Source organism: Spironucleus salmonicida, chromosome 5, assembly GCF_000497125.1.
Source record: "Spironucleus salmonicida strain ATCC 50377 chromosome 5, whole genome shotgun sequence".
Classification (NCBI taxonomy): Eukaryota; Fornicata; order Diplomonadida; family Hexamitidae; genus Spironucleus; species Spironucleus salmonicida.
In genome coordinates this window covers 1,504,428-1,517,689 of record NC_090600.1, presented here as the reverse complement: position 1 = coordinate 1,517,689, position 13,262 = coordinate 1,504,428, and the positions used below count along the sequence as shown (strand labels likewise).

At 27.8% G+C, this 13,262-nt stretch overlaps 12 protein-coding genes across 12 annotated transcripts; 7 read left to right on the top strand and 5 right to left on the bottom strand. All coding sequences in view use genetic code 6, as the record gives it.

Annotated features, from left to right (window-relative positions):
- Positions 1-2: 2 nt before the first annotated feature.
- Positions 3-1,487, top strand: SS50377_25479 (uncharacterized protein; the record flags this gene model as incomplete). Its single annotated transcript, XM_067909311.1, has 1 exon — positions 3-1,487. One exon carries the CDS (start codon positions 3-5, stop codon positions 1,485-1,487), a length of 1,485 nt encoding a protein of 494 aa, XP_067764132.1.
- Positions 1,488-2,379: 892 nt separating this feature from the next.
- On the top strand, positions 2,380-3,216 carry SS50377_25478 (ThiF family protein; the record flags this gene model as incomplete). The annotated part of the gene is made up of 1 exon (XM_067909310.1): positions 2,380-3,216. One exon carries the CDS (start codon positions 2,380-2,382, stop codon positions 3,214-3,216), a length of 837 nt encoding a protein of 278 aa, XP_067764131.1.
- A 2-nt stretch (positions 3,217-3,218) lies between these two features.
- SS50377_25477 (C2H2-type zinc finger domain-containing protein) lies at positions 3,219-3,683 on the bottom strand (the record flags this gene model as incomplete). The annotated part of the gene is made up of 1 exon (XM_067909309.1): positions 3,219-3,683. One exon carries the CDS (start codon positions 3,681-3,683, stop codon positions 3,219-3,221), a length of 465 nt encoding a protein of 154 aa, XP_067764130.1.
- A 37-nt stretch (positions 3,684-3,720) lies between these two features.
- SS50377_25476 (C2H2-type zinc finger domain-containing protein) lies at positions 3,721-4,191 on the bottom strand (the record flags this gene model as incomplete). The annotated part of the gene is made up of 1 exon (XM_067909308.1): positions 3,721-4,191. One exon carries the CDS (start codon positions 4,189-4,191, stop codon positions 3,721-3,723), a length of 471 nt encoding a protein of 156 aa, XP_067764129.1.
- Positions 4,192-4,243: 52 nt separating this feature from the next.
- On the top strand, positions 4,244-4,573 carry SS50377_25475 (Macrophage migration inhibitory factor family protein; the record flags this gene model as incomplete). Its single annotated transcript, XM_067909307.1, has 1 exon — positions 4,244-4,573. The coding sequence occupies one exon, from the start codon at positions 4,244-4,246 to the stop codon at positions 4,571-4,573; it is 330 nt and encodes a 109-aa protein (XP_067764128.1).
- Positions 4,574-4,613: 40 nt separating this feature from the next.
- SS50377_25474 (uncharacterized protein) lies at positions 4,614-5,930 on the top strand (the record flags this gene model as incomplete). The annotated part of the gene is made up of 1 exon (XM_067909306.1): positions 4,614-5,930. The coding sequence occupies one exon, from the start codon at positions 4,614-4,616 to the stop codon at positions 5,928-5,930; it is 1,317 nt and encodes a 438-aa protein (XP_067764127.1).
- A 586-nt stretch (positions 5,931-6,516) lies between these two features.
- SS50377_25473 (uncharacterized protein) lies at positions 6,517-8,166 on the top strand (the record flags this gene model as incomplete). The annotated part of the gene is made up of 1 exon (XM_067909305.1): positions 6,517-8,166. One exon carries the CDS (start codon positions 6,517-6,519, stop codon positions 8,164-8,166), a length of 1,650 nt encoding a protein of 549 aa, XP_067764126.1.
- A 33-nt stretch (positions 8,167-8,199) lies between these two features.
- On the top strand, positions 8,200-8,922 carry SS50377_25472 (Rab28/RabF; the record flags this gene model as incomplete). The annotated part of the gene is made up of 1 exon (XM_067909304.1): positions 8,200-8,922. The coding sequence occupies one exon, from the start codon at positions 8,200-8,202 to the stop codon at positions 8,920-8,922; it is 723 nt and encodes a 240-aa protein (XP_067764125.1).
- Positions 8,923-9,294: 372 nt separating this feature from the next.
- On the top strand, positions 9,295-9,624 carry SS50377_25471 (Cytochrome b5-like Heme/Steroid binding domain containing protein; the record flags this gene model as incomplete). Its single annotated transcript, XM_067909303.1, has 1 exon — positions 9,295-9,624. The coding sequence occupies one exon, from the start codon at positions 9,295-9,297 to the stop codon at positions 9,622-9,624; it is 330 nt and encodes a 109-aa protein (XP_067764124.1).
- Positions 9,625-9,632: 8 nt separating this feature from the next.
- SS50377_25470 (uncharacterized protein) lies at positions 9,633-10,661 on the bottom strand (the record flags this gene model as incomplete). The annotated part of the gene is made up of 1 exon (XM_067909302.1): positions 9,633-10,661. One exon carries the CDS (start codon positions 10,659-10,661, stop codon positions 9,633-9,635), a length of 1,029 nt encoding a protein of 342 aa, XP_067764123.1.
- A 22-nt stretch (positions 10,662-10,683) lies between these two features.
- On the bottom strand, positions 10,684-11,244 carry SS50377_25469 (uncharacterized protein; the record flags this gene model as incomplete). The annotated part of the gene is made up of 1 exon (XM_067909301.1): positions 10,684-11,244. The coding sequence occupies one exon, from the start codon at positions 11,242-11,244 to the stop codon at positions 10,684-10,686; it is 561 nt and encodes a 186-aa protein (XP_067764122.1).
- A 153-nt stretch (positions 11,245-11,397) lies between these two features.
- On the bottom strand, positions 11,398-13,122 carry SS50377_25468 (uncharacterized protein; the record flags this gene model as incomplete). The annotated part of the gene is made up of 1 exon (XM_067909300.1): positions 11,398-13,122. One exon carries the CDS (start codon positions 13,120-13,122, stop codon positions 11,398-11,400), a length of 1,725 nt encoding a protein of 574 aa, XP_067764121.1.
- Positions 13,123-13,262: the final 140 nt, after the last annotated feature.

Below are 13,262 nucleotides of genomic sequence, written 5' to 3'. Positions count from 1 at the left end.
AAATGTCAGGAAATATACCATAGTAACCATTACCAGATAAAGCTATAGAAAAAGAATTCATTTATAATTTATAACAGTAAGTATACTTTTTAGAGCTTTAGGGTAGATTATTAAGAGAGAAAATGACAGAGGAAAAGAAATAAAAATCAAGAGGTGTTGAAGCAAATCCAGCTTTTGACTCTGCTCTTGATGAAGCACTTCCATTGACATAACTATTTGAAAGATTAAGAACTTAATTTATGTAATAATAACATGAATTTAAGCAAAAAGAAGATAATTTATAAGCTTAAATTGACAGTATTAAAGAACTTAACAATGAACTATAACTACAAAATGAGTTATATAATTAATACAAACTTTAAGAAAAAGAGCGAAAACTTCTTGAAAGATAGAATTTTGATCATGTTTTAGAGCTATAATGTAATGAAAATTCAGATCTTAAAGAGTAAATGAAACTTTAAAAATTATAATACGAAATGCTCGATGAATAACTTTAAAATGTTAACTAAGTTGTTAATGAGCAGTCCTAAAAACTTACAAGCAGTAATGGTGAAATTAAAGCTTTGCATTAGTAAATTAGTTATTTAAAGAAAAATGTACCTGAAATACTAGAAGAGTAACTAAGTAAGGCAACTTTTGAAATATAAGAATTATAGGCTAAATTACGGGAATAGTAAGTAGAGATTATTAGCTAGAAGAAGAATTTGTAAGAAATTAATTAAAGTAAATTTTAATTATAATAAACTAATGATTTGTATCAGGTAGAAGTTAGAACATTATAAAATTAAATTACAAATTTATAAAATGAGCTCAGGGATAATACTAAGTCTTTAACTTCTTGTAGATCTTAAAATTAGTAATTAGAATCGGATAATAAAATACTAAATTAGAGAAACAAGGTATTATAGGATTACACTGTTGATGTATAAAAGGTTATTGACTGTTATTCTAACAAGCGTTTAATAGATGATTTAAATATGGATATTTAAGCATTAAAATAAGAAATTCAAAGACATGTAGATGAGTCAAAGAAATATATACTAAAAGATGAATAATAACTTGTATAAATAGATTAATAGGCATCTAATATAAATAAACTTAATGATAAAATTAATACATAAAATGCAGACGTCTTAAATAAAAATTCACTTAACTAATAACTTAATCTTAAACTTTAAGCTTTAGACAACGAACTATCGGACAAGATTAACGTTATAGATGAGAATACAGATATTATTGAGAAATAGTTAGCAAGAATCTAATTTTTAGAAGCAGAATTATCGATGAAATCAGAACTTAGTTAAGTACATATTGAAGAATTTGAAGAGCTTAGGAAATCAAATGAAGCCTTGGCATAAATGCTTACTGGTTTAACATCAAGATTCACTAATTTGGGGTAAAAAGCAGAGTCATATGATAAATTTGATAAGATCGAAAAGGAAAAGAAATTAGCGAGAGCTGCTCTATATGACAGGAAGCACGAGTGATATATATGTTTAAATTGTTATTATAGTAAAAAATTTACTTTTAAATAACAACATTCATTAATCAGTAATGAATATTAAAATTAAATACAAAATAAATTTATATTAAAATATGAGGAATCTAATGAAGGCTTAATAGTAAAAATTACTAAAATATATCCACCTCTCAAAAAAAATCTTGAATGTTTAGTGATATAATGTTAATAATTGTATTTACTCTTTATATTGACAGAATAATATATTTACGATAAATATAAAGTGTAATTTTTCGTGACTGATACATATTTCATGATGCATAAAATCTAAGGATTATTAAAATACTTAAAAGAAGATCATTGTTCATCCATTATATTATACAATGAATAAACGGATATAATTAGTACTATAAAATAATTAAAGCACACTGATATATACATTTATTGGGTTGTTTATATATAAAAATAATATAATATGTTTACTAAAATATTATCATTTCACAATACCGATTTATAATTAAAGCAAATACATAAAAATCGAGAAATAATAATCTGAATTTATACTAAAATTATTTAGCGCTGTATCTCAAAAAATTTAAACATATATTATCATTTTTTTAATATTAAGACATATATTGATCTTAAAATTAATATACTCATTCATAATTAAACCTACTATTTTTTAATTTTAAAATAATTATAATTATAAAAATACTCTAAGCTATTGAGATTTAAAACTACATATAGTATATTTATATTATGGCGATGTATTTTGTAAGTTATTTATCCCTATTAATTATAATTATGGCTCTTTATTATATTTAATTCTCTATTATTTATTCAAATTCGTGTAACTTTTTTATTTTTAATATTATTAATTAATAATAATTATATATTATGTATATTATATAATTAGCTTAATGAAAGTATTAATTTCAGGATGCGGGACACTCGGTTGTGAATTAGCGTTATACCTAATCTAACATCCTTAGAAGTATGCAGAAGTTCATACTGTTGATTTTGATCATTTTTGTTAAAGAAATTCTATAAATTAACTATTCACAGACGGCCCAAAATCGTAAGTTCTGGCTGATTTTCTTTCTCCATAATACTCTACAAAAAGCTACTAAAATTATGTTCAACAGATTAATATATCGATATATGATATTATTTTTTCTACAACAGATTCGATTTAGGCACGCATTTACGTGGCAAAAAATTCCAAATTTTCTATAGATTTCGGGGTTTCTATGCGACAATTTTCAGTTAGATTTTATGGTAAGGAGTTTGGCTAATTTGTTAATGTTTTTGATTCTAAAAGTAATTTAAAATGCAGTGTAGAGCAGATTAACACTGCAGAGGATATCGTGCAGCTTTGCGCGCTCGATGGAGGGGAATTTAATGAAATCTATATCAAATCAAAGCAGTTAGGGGCTTTGTATTCTTTTGGACATTAAATTACAGAAGAGTTCGTGCGCACCGTGTTAAGGATGGAAAAATAACCGCCGGCGATAATATCAAAATGTTGTGTAAGTTGTGGAATGCGAAAATTATCACAATAGTAAAATAACTTTAAAATAGATGATCTTACAATGGGATCATTTATTGGTGGTTATAAGGAAACTGTATGCAATTTTAAATCTGAGACCAATTCAGAAAGATGTGTGATTTACCAAGGTAGAATTGTTTACTGTCCTTGGTTATAAATTGAAGGAGACCCATACGAAATTGAGAATGGTATAATATACAACATTTGAGCTCACTCGATGTCTTCTGTTTCGTGTAGATCTTTACTACTTTATATTTAAATTTCGCTTTTTAGACAGTTTTTGAAATGCTTCTTGCTCTTCAAATGCGCTAGGTAACCACTTTCCTTTGTGAATTCCATCTTGCAGTCGTCACAAAAAAACACAAGAAAGTCTCCGGATTACATATTAGATGCATCTATGTCAATAAGAACATTTTGTGTATATATATTTTGTGGTTGCTTGGACACATATTTACTGACTGTATCTTCGAATTTAGTTTGGATGGACTTCTATGCCTTTTAAATATGATATTCAGTGTGATAGTGATCTAATTGTTCTTATCTAGTTACAAAATTGACATTGCACAGAGTACACTTCACTGGTTTATAAATTGTAACAATAGAGCTAATGCTGCTTTGTATGGCATGATTTCCATTGTATGATGACTGGGATGTAGAGGTCTCTAAACTCGTCATTAAATAAAGTGGAAAATATGTTACATATACCATATATTCATTCAATGCATTCAAATTCTATGATTACCTTTTCCTGTTTGACCTCTATTTCCGCTTACTAAAAACTACTCTTAAAATGTCTTTTTGATCGCAGATGTGCTAAATACCCATTTTCAGTGTTAAACTCAACGTTACAGTCAGCACACAAAAAAATTAGCTGCGAGCACTGCTATGAGAATGAGTCATCGCATTCCAAGTATACTTTCTGGACATCATCTATGAATCGGCTTCTGGGTTTTTGAGGCCCGAAAAATTCCTAAGAATGTTCTCTAACTGTTATTATCAATTTAGCCAAATGAGATTCAGAACGATAATGCGAAAGCTATTCTGAACGGGAATCAAATTTGCTCTTGCAAAGCGTACAGGGTACTGGAAAAGTAATTTTAATGATATTTGAAACATCAGTTTTTCGTAGGGTTTATTTACTGAAATTTGAGGACTGAGAATCTGAAGTTTCTAAAGAATACATGATGGAAGGGCGATAACATTATTATTATATATCGAAGAAGATAAGTTTTAAAATGGCATAAGTTGCTGTATATACAAATTTAGAACTTCCAGGTATATTAGATTTTATTAAAAACTGTGTAGCAGATTCCACTGGAAGGTAAGAGCCAACAGTTTTTGTGTCATTGAATAGGTTACAATCTTTTAAATTTGGAACTTCTAAAGAAGGAATTTTTATTAAAGTAAATTTTGTTGGAGCTGCGGATGTTTATAGAACATAAAAAACATTACAATATTTGTGTTAAAAGCTGGTATATAAATATAACATTTTAGGAGAGCTTATCTATATTAATTTTATTGAAACTAACAGAAATTAAGTTTATATTGACGGAGAGCAGATGTGAAATTATTAAGTTAATATATAATATATAGTTATTTTCCAAAATGCTCAAATTATAGAAATTGATGGATGAATCTTCTTAACTTAAAAAATCTTATTTTTTATTTACAAACATGGTGCAAAAGTAAAGTTAATTGTTACAAATGAAAAATACAAACTAATTTCATTCTATTTAATCACAAATTACTAAAATTTAAAATCTATCAAAAACTATATCTTATATTCGTATTTAATTTTATTAGCTTTAGTGTTCTATAATCAATTTGGATTCTGCACTATCATTACACGTCAGGCTTTGCGGAAAAATGAGTAAAGAAATAAGCTATACCTTAAAAAATAAAGGCGGATATTATGCAGATTTTTCTTTGATTGCATAAGATATGTATCATTTATCTGCATAGATTTTAGATTGTTTTATTAGCAATGGATGGAACAAATCTTAAGTTCAAGCCTCAAAAATTTTAATTAAGTAGGAAACGGAGATAAAAATGTAGAAAATAAAAGAAAATCTGGAAGAATCAATTAGTTAAAGTCACTCTTATTTAAAATATATTAATAATACTTAAAATCCAAAACTACTTAAAAACTAAGTTAAAACATAGGTTAACCTTGCTGAAATTTCTAATCTTTTAGATGATATAAATGTATTGGCATAATCAAACTAAACAGATATAGACGAGAACATTTTAAATCAGAAAAATTAGAAAATATATAAGAAAATATTGGAATAAAAATTATATGAAACACAACAAAAGCTAGACACTTTCACACCTGAGTAGCAATTTAATCCAGTTAATATTAAATTTATAAAACCTGAAAATATTAAGATCCTTCATGATTTTTATACAACTGATTAGGTTTTATCCTACTAATTCTAACCACCTAACGATTTTAAAGAATTCTATCAACAAATGTAATACTTATAAATGAAAATATAAAAAAATATGTTTTCGTAACTGGTGAAAAAATGTTTTTAAGTATGTAAAAATGCATTTTATAATTTTATTGAACTCTAGTAATTTGCTAAATCTCTTACTCTGCCGTTTGAATGCAGTGAATTATATATAAATAAGTTTGGTAAATTATTATATAAATTCTCAACATAGAATCCTGATTTTGAATTTTATTTGAATGATTATATAGTATATTAATGGCATAAATAAGTAACAAATTATGATAGTTATAAATTTGTATAGTTAAATAGAGAAGAAATTTTTAAATTTCCATGTTTCAAAGGTGATCTGGTCAACAAAAACGATATTTCAATTGTTGTATTTTAGGGTATTTGTATTTTATTCTTAGCAGGATTTAGATAACTAAAACAATCAGAGGGTTTTCCTGATTTAGTTTTTATTAAGTGACTAAAGTAATTCTCATACGTTCCAAACTTATTTGTATTAGAATTCACTATTTAAACTACTAGATTGATCGTCTGAATTATTATAATATTATGGTGAATACGAGTTTATATCATGCATTACCTATGAATGCAAATTTACGTATTACCCTGGAAAACCACTGACAGGAATATATTTCACAGATTCCTTATTTTTCTGAGTTGTAAGCTTATTTGGAAAAGGTTTATTTAATAAAAGAATTGGAATAAACTCTAAGAACTAATGCAATTTTTATCTTATAATACTGTTACTACAACTTAATTAATATGTGTTTTCTTTTAAATCTTGTTATGTGCTAACAACTACGGTAGTTTAATTTGTAGTTGGATTTTAGCATATTTTCATGTAAATATATTACTAGTGTATAAATGTATAAGCCTCTATTACATTTACCAACTCTTCTATTACAATTTAAGATCTTAATATTCTGATATTTGTATTTGTTAACAATTCGATTAATTCTTCCATAAATAAATAAAAAGTGAGATGCAAGATAATGTATATAATTAATATATAGAGTATAGTATTTTTATATTTCGTAAAATCTAAAATGCACCCAAATATTAGACTACTTCCTGATGATTTTGCCTCTACCTCTAGAGCGCTTAATAACCAAATGATAAATTTATTTAGATAAGACGATGAGCATTTGGCAATAGTCAAGAAAACTTCAAATATAAAATCCCTAAATACTAAAATAGCCGAAAAAGAAGCTGAAATTTACAAGTTCAAACATGTTTATGCTGAAACAACAGAGTCGATCTAAGTATTAAAAGATTTGACACCAATTTTCGAAAAACTAACAGATGGCCAGGACCAGAATATTCTGCTTTTTTCAACCTATAATTCAGTTATGGGATAGAAGCGGAAGCGTATTCCAGATGCATCCCCAAATTAAAGAGTTCCTGAGGCGGTAGAACTTGCATTTTGCCCCCATGGACCGTCAATAATTACAAAATTACTGGAATATCTTACGCTATAATACAACAAAATTGAGTAGATTAATATTGAATTCAACATTTTCGAGACATAAAAAACGGAAAGACGCAACCCATTAGCGAATAAACAATATGAACCAATACTTCTTATAGATACAAGCATAACAACCAGAAATATCATTTTCAACCAACCAGCCCATCCCGATGTAATTCTTTAAGAAATAATGCCAAAAGTCGTTAAATACAGTGTTTCTACACCGTCAATTTTGAAGCTTAAAATTGTATCTACAGATTAGTACCAACTTTGTTCGAAAACGGCATTTTTCCAAATTGCAATAATTCCCAAAATCTGCACCGACTACAAAATTCAACTGACGCAGGGAACTAATGAGTTTTCTTTCCTTTAGAATGGCCCGATTAAAGGCCAAATGATGTATCCGAGCAACTCAGTAGAACTATCAAAATCACGAAATTAAAATGTTTTCGAGCAGCTCAACAAGACGATGTTCAGGTCGACTAGATCAGGAATTTCGGCGAATGGGTAAACGTTAGCAGAGAAGATAAAGGAGTAGAAATGTTCCTGTTTACAAAAATCGGTTAATTAACAGCTTCTTATTAAGGATGTTGGAAAGTCAGCATGGGTGAATGCGGATCGAAAATATGCCTATTAGTAGTACACAAAAGTCATATAATATACCAACAACTAAATTTTCAACTAAATTAAACAAGTAGTTGCAGTTTTATCTAGTGACAGAAATGGAAATCCAAACTTGTCGAATCCGTTCATTTCAGAATTGAAATCATCATTTACAGGATAAGTTCCATTGTATATGTACTAATTTTGTAATATAACAGATTCAGATAGTGATAGTTTACGAATCGTCAAAATGATGTCTTAGAGTCTTAAGATAGCTAAGGTATAAAATTGGAAATTTTAATAAAAAATTGAGTATGTTTAAATTGATAAAAATGAGTTAGAGTTCTTAAGAAATACAGCTTAAAGAGCCAGTTTAATTGAAAATGATTATAATAGGTTATAATTAGAATATTAAGATTATAATTAATTATCTGTGAGTCAGATTAATTTACTCCGTGCAAGAGGAAGTTCTATTGAAGAGCGGGGAAAATTGCTAGAAGTCTAGACGTAGGCTTGTAAATAAAGATATTTATAAAAAGTATAAGAATGTCTAGCGCTTCAAAATGAGTTGGAGTATCATAATAATTTGGATGGACAATTAGAAACTGAAGAGAATGAATTTTGATTTTTAATTTACATATAATAGTAATATATTAAAATGCTAGATGAGAGCACTTCTTCAGGTTAAGATTCTTAACCCTTATCATTTAAAGTTGCAATAGTAGGTGATGGCTCTGTTGGAAAATCATCCATTTGTAATAGATTTTGTTAAGATTTTTTTGCGGAATAATATAAATAAACTCTTGGAGTAGATTTTTTTTCGAGAACGATTCAGTTACCAACTGATTAAGAGATATCTTTCAATTTATTTGATATTGGTGGTTAGTCTGTTGGGTCTAAAATGCTTAAAACATATGCGTCCGGAGCTAAATTAATAATTTATGTTTTTGACCTCACAAACATGGAGTCGTTGTTAAATATGTCAGAATGGCATCAGAAGGTAGCTCAATATGCTCCAGAAGCACACTGTATTTTGGTTGGAAATAAGTCTGATCTAACGACTCTGCGGACTGTTGGAGCAAGTGATATTCAGGAGTATTTAAAGAAATTAAATATTAAGTAGCATTATTTGCTTAGTGCTAGAACCGGAGATAGAGTATAAATGATGTTCGTTTCCGCTGCTGGAGCACTTATCGGATAGGATTTAACAAAGATGATGCTTGATCAGAGAAAAGTAGTCTCTGCGGTGATTCCAGAGGAAAAATAAGCAACTGCAAATGAGATCAATAGACTTGGTGGATTGGGTATAAAAGAAGAAGATATCGAGTAGGATGGTTAGAAAGCAAAGAAAAAGAAGAAGGGTATTTGCTCGGGTCAATGAGATTTTTAATCTAGATTTGGTATTAGACTATAACTTAGTAAAAATCTATACAAATATAATAGATTAGTATAGTTTTTGATAACTGCAACTGTTAGTTTTATAACCATGATAAATAATCAGCTAGTTTTTATAAAAAATATATTATTATCAAATAATCCAGATTAAATTATAGTATATAAAATTTTATAAAATAGCTTAAATTTTATAATGAAATTTAGCCATTGGGTTTGTAAAATGTCATTGACGGCTTCAACCAATTGAAGAATTTAAACTAGATTATTAATTAAGTGTTAACAGTTATACTTGCACCAGGACATAAAGATATTTATTGATATTATATTATAAGTATGTTCATCATTAAAAATATACAAAATGAATCTCCCAACGTTGAAACAAGAAGAATTGAATAAGAATGGTAAAAAGCATATTATAATGGGTGGTGTAGTGTTTGATATTACAAATTATGCATCAAAGCATCCAGCAGGATCTGCTACTATTTCAAAAGCCATGGATACTGATGGATTCAAATGCTTAGTAACAAGGCACGGACGAAATTTGCCTATTTTAGAAAAACGCCTTAGAGAGTTAGCATGTGGCAGGTTATCCTAAGGACCTTCTGACGAAGTTAAATAATAAATGGAAGAATTTGAAGATAAAAATGTAGCAATGCTATTTAAAAAATTATTTGGCCAAGTGAAGTGAAATTTTACTCATAATTACTGAATATCCTCTCTCATATAATTATATTATGCTTTTTCATCTAGCCCTTAAAATATTACACTAAAAAAGTCCAAAAAATTGTTGGCCTGTGGTAAATTTTAGGCATGAAATGGATTATAATTAAATGCATTTAATAACAATTATTTATCAATACCTTGCTGCTAATTTTTAATAAAAAATATAACCCCTTACATACACTATAATATTTACGATCTTTCGTTTTAACCAGCTATTACTGGTTATTTTTTATCAATATCTTCCAAAACCCACATCCAAGATTTACTAATCTACTGGTATAATGCAGTCGCACTGATACCTTTAACCGTAAAAATCGCCATCCAAAACATAGCGCAACTCCCTTAAATATTGTTTTAAGAACACTGCCTATATCCACCTACTATCACGGGTGTATGTTTTAAAAGATAAGCAAATATCAAATTAACTACGTTAAAATTAAATTCAGTTGTCAATTTGTTAATTAATATAGGGAGTACCTACATCTTTGCCTAAATACTAGCAGATTCAGTGACGAGATTTCTTGAGCCATTAAAATAAGTGTCCCAGAATATTAACGTTAATTCAAACAGTTATGATGAGTTAAGCGTTTTAATAATAGGAAATAGTGAATTGATAACAGATATATTATCTAAAGAAGATATACGTTTTGATCTGCCAATTTACTTTTTAGCCTCTTCTCCAGGATCTTAAGTATTAATTTTTGTAGAAATTTTCAAAAAATTTAGTAGAAGTGGTTAGGCCGTAAATAATGGAATACTTACTGGTTCAGCATTCTTAAATGGTAAAAATTAACTTGTTTTTTATTGTACTTACTGCGAGTTAGCAAAAGGTTGTTAGAATTATTATTAAATAGGTGGAGCCGATTATTGCTATTATAAAGCTTCTAGGGCTGCTTGTTAGTGCTATTATAAATCTATTACTTAAATTTCATACTAAGATTATGTGTATGGACGAATAACATCTTATTTTATCTGTTTTTCGTAACGACTCAAAATTGTCATTTTTGGAGTGTTAGACTGAATATCACTTCCAATCTTTAATCGTTAAAGTTGTAAAATACTAATTACTACCAGCATGTACATTATATGAAGACTTCACTGTCCACTCTATGCCTCTGATTGGGTAAAAATCGTTCAGTTCTGATGGTGTATCATCATCAAATAAAATATCAGGTCTTAAAAATACACCTCGCACCTGAAAAGATCCTAATGATGATTTTAAGATCTATTTAAATGTTATTAAATCTTTTTACAAGTTTAAGATAATCGAGCCTAATCGGGGCAGATATGGTTAGTTTTCTCGTATTAGTTGTAATCTAGTAAAATATTAAACATGAGAATCTGGAATTTGAATTTAAGAAATATATTATCTAAAAGATAGAAATAAGTCTTATTTTCCCTAATCAATTAAATAATTTTCAATACAAGAAAATCTGGTAATGACGCTGGTTGCATCATATACGAAAGTAAAATAATCAGAACTACATTAGAAAAGTAAAGGAATATGGGCATTTACTGCAAAGGGAATGGGCGCATCAGAAGTGATTCTGAAACATCTCAAATAATCATCAATTTATTTAAACATTAAAATAAATATTATATCTAATCCATTATAATAATAAAACAAGCAAGAATACAATTTTTCACACCGCTCCTTTAACTGATGAGCATATCACGACGGTCTGAAGACAACTACATGGTTAGTATTTGTGATTCTGAGGCATTTCCAATTATATATTCACTCATTTCCTATGAAGTTTAGATAACTAACTTTGCAACTCAAGTCTATATCGATTTAAGTCATCATAAGACACTTTAAGTATTCAAACATCTCTCTATAGAGATCATCTAGTTTATCATATTTCTAATAGTAAAATATTAACCTATTCTTAATTTTTTCATTTTTAACTTCTATTTTCATATAATCCTATCCTTCGAAAAGCCCATTAATGAGATCCAAAATAAGCTTTCTGCTTATATTTTCAGCTAAAAACAATACTGAGTACTACTATAGACATGGAGAAGCCCGTACAAATCTACTCAACTTTTAAAGAATTTCCAAGCTTGTATAACGGTTCAGGTACGTCACATTAGTGTTATTTAAGTCTTAGAATACAAAACTCAGTGTATTATACGACTTATTAAAAAGCAAATTTTAAAAAATTAAGTTATAGAATGTTTTTAAATTAAATGCTAGTAAAGTTTCCATCAGTAGCGCGGAATCACCGAATTATTTATCAATTAAAGCAATAAAAACAACCTGTATATCAACCCCACTTTAAATACCTTGCAAGTCTCTCAATCTTACTGAAAACCCAAATTCTTAAAACTTCTCCAAAAGGGCCAATTCAAGCTCATTTTGAATGAACTCTGCAAAATTTCTAAAGCCAGCCTCCTGACAGAGTAGCTTTATATGGTTGAAATCAAGTTATTGGAAGTTTCTAGATTATGGAAGAAATCGTTCAATTTGTCCAACACCAAACGATTGCTCGTAAGAATAAAAGTACTTCCGAACTGTAGCTTGGATATCATCACGAATCAAAGAAGTACCGAAAAAGCTTTTTATCATATCACTTTCTAGTCGCTATTATTCCTCGATTTTTTATGCTTAAAAAATAAAATTTGAGAGGTTTAAGTATTTTTAATCCATTAATTTTTTTATATTTTAAAGATATTTGATCCAGTTTTTTGGACTAGTTTCGAGGCCAAAAATAGTTATAAGATCTTTATTTAATGGTAACATCATTTGAAATGCTGCTTTTTCTTGAATTTGTGCAATTTTAGATAAAATTTATATATCAGCATCGAGCGATTTTTTGATGACTCTTGTGTTGATTTTATACTTCATGAATAATATTTTAGGTAGTGATACTCCCTTTAGTTACTTCTTTAAAATTGGAATAAACTGCTAGAAATTTATAATTTAGTAGTAATTAAAAATTTGTAAAAAGGTCTACATCGTATCTAAAATCTAATTTTAAATTTCTTCTTTGTATGTTTTGATTGACATAGATTTTGCTGTATAAACTGATTGTATACTAGAATTTGTAATCGAAAATTATTTAGTTGTAACCAAGATATCACAATGATAGTTTTTATCTTTTTAGTTTTATAAAATATAATCTCTGAAAATTAATTTATATTATTTCATGCATTCTTTAGATATTGTCAGAAAAGTATCTAGTTCGTATTTATTATCTATCTTTTATTGAGATTTTCTGCAAATATTTAATTATTTTTAACATTTATCAACACTAAAATTTTCAGTCAAATATAGAATTTTTTCATAAATTTCATCGATACGTTAGCAAGTATTGCTAGCAAAAAGCACAACATCTAAATATTATGAAGTATATGATTCAATTTAAGATGTAATTGTTGAGTTATTATCTTATATCTTTAAAAAATGAACTAAATCAAATAACTTTGCTAAATTTTTATAGCATATGATATCTTGATTCATAGTTTTCCTTATTAGAAATTATTAAAATATAATATTATATATTTCAGTTACTAGTTCTACATTTTCAGTAAGTGGGAAACATTAAAGAATGTTCGGGTTATATATTTATGGAGGGTTAGGTAGAATATCTGATAGTGATT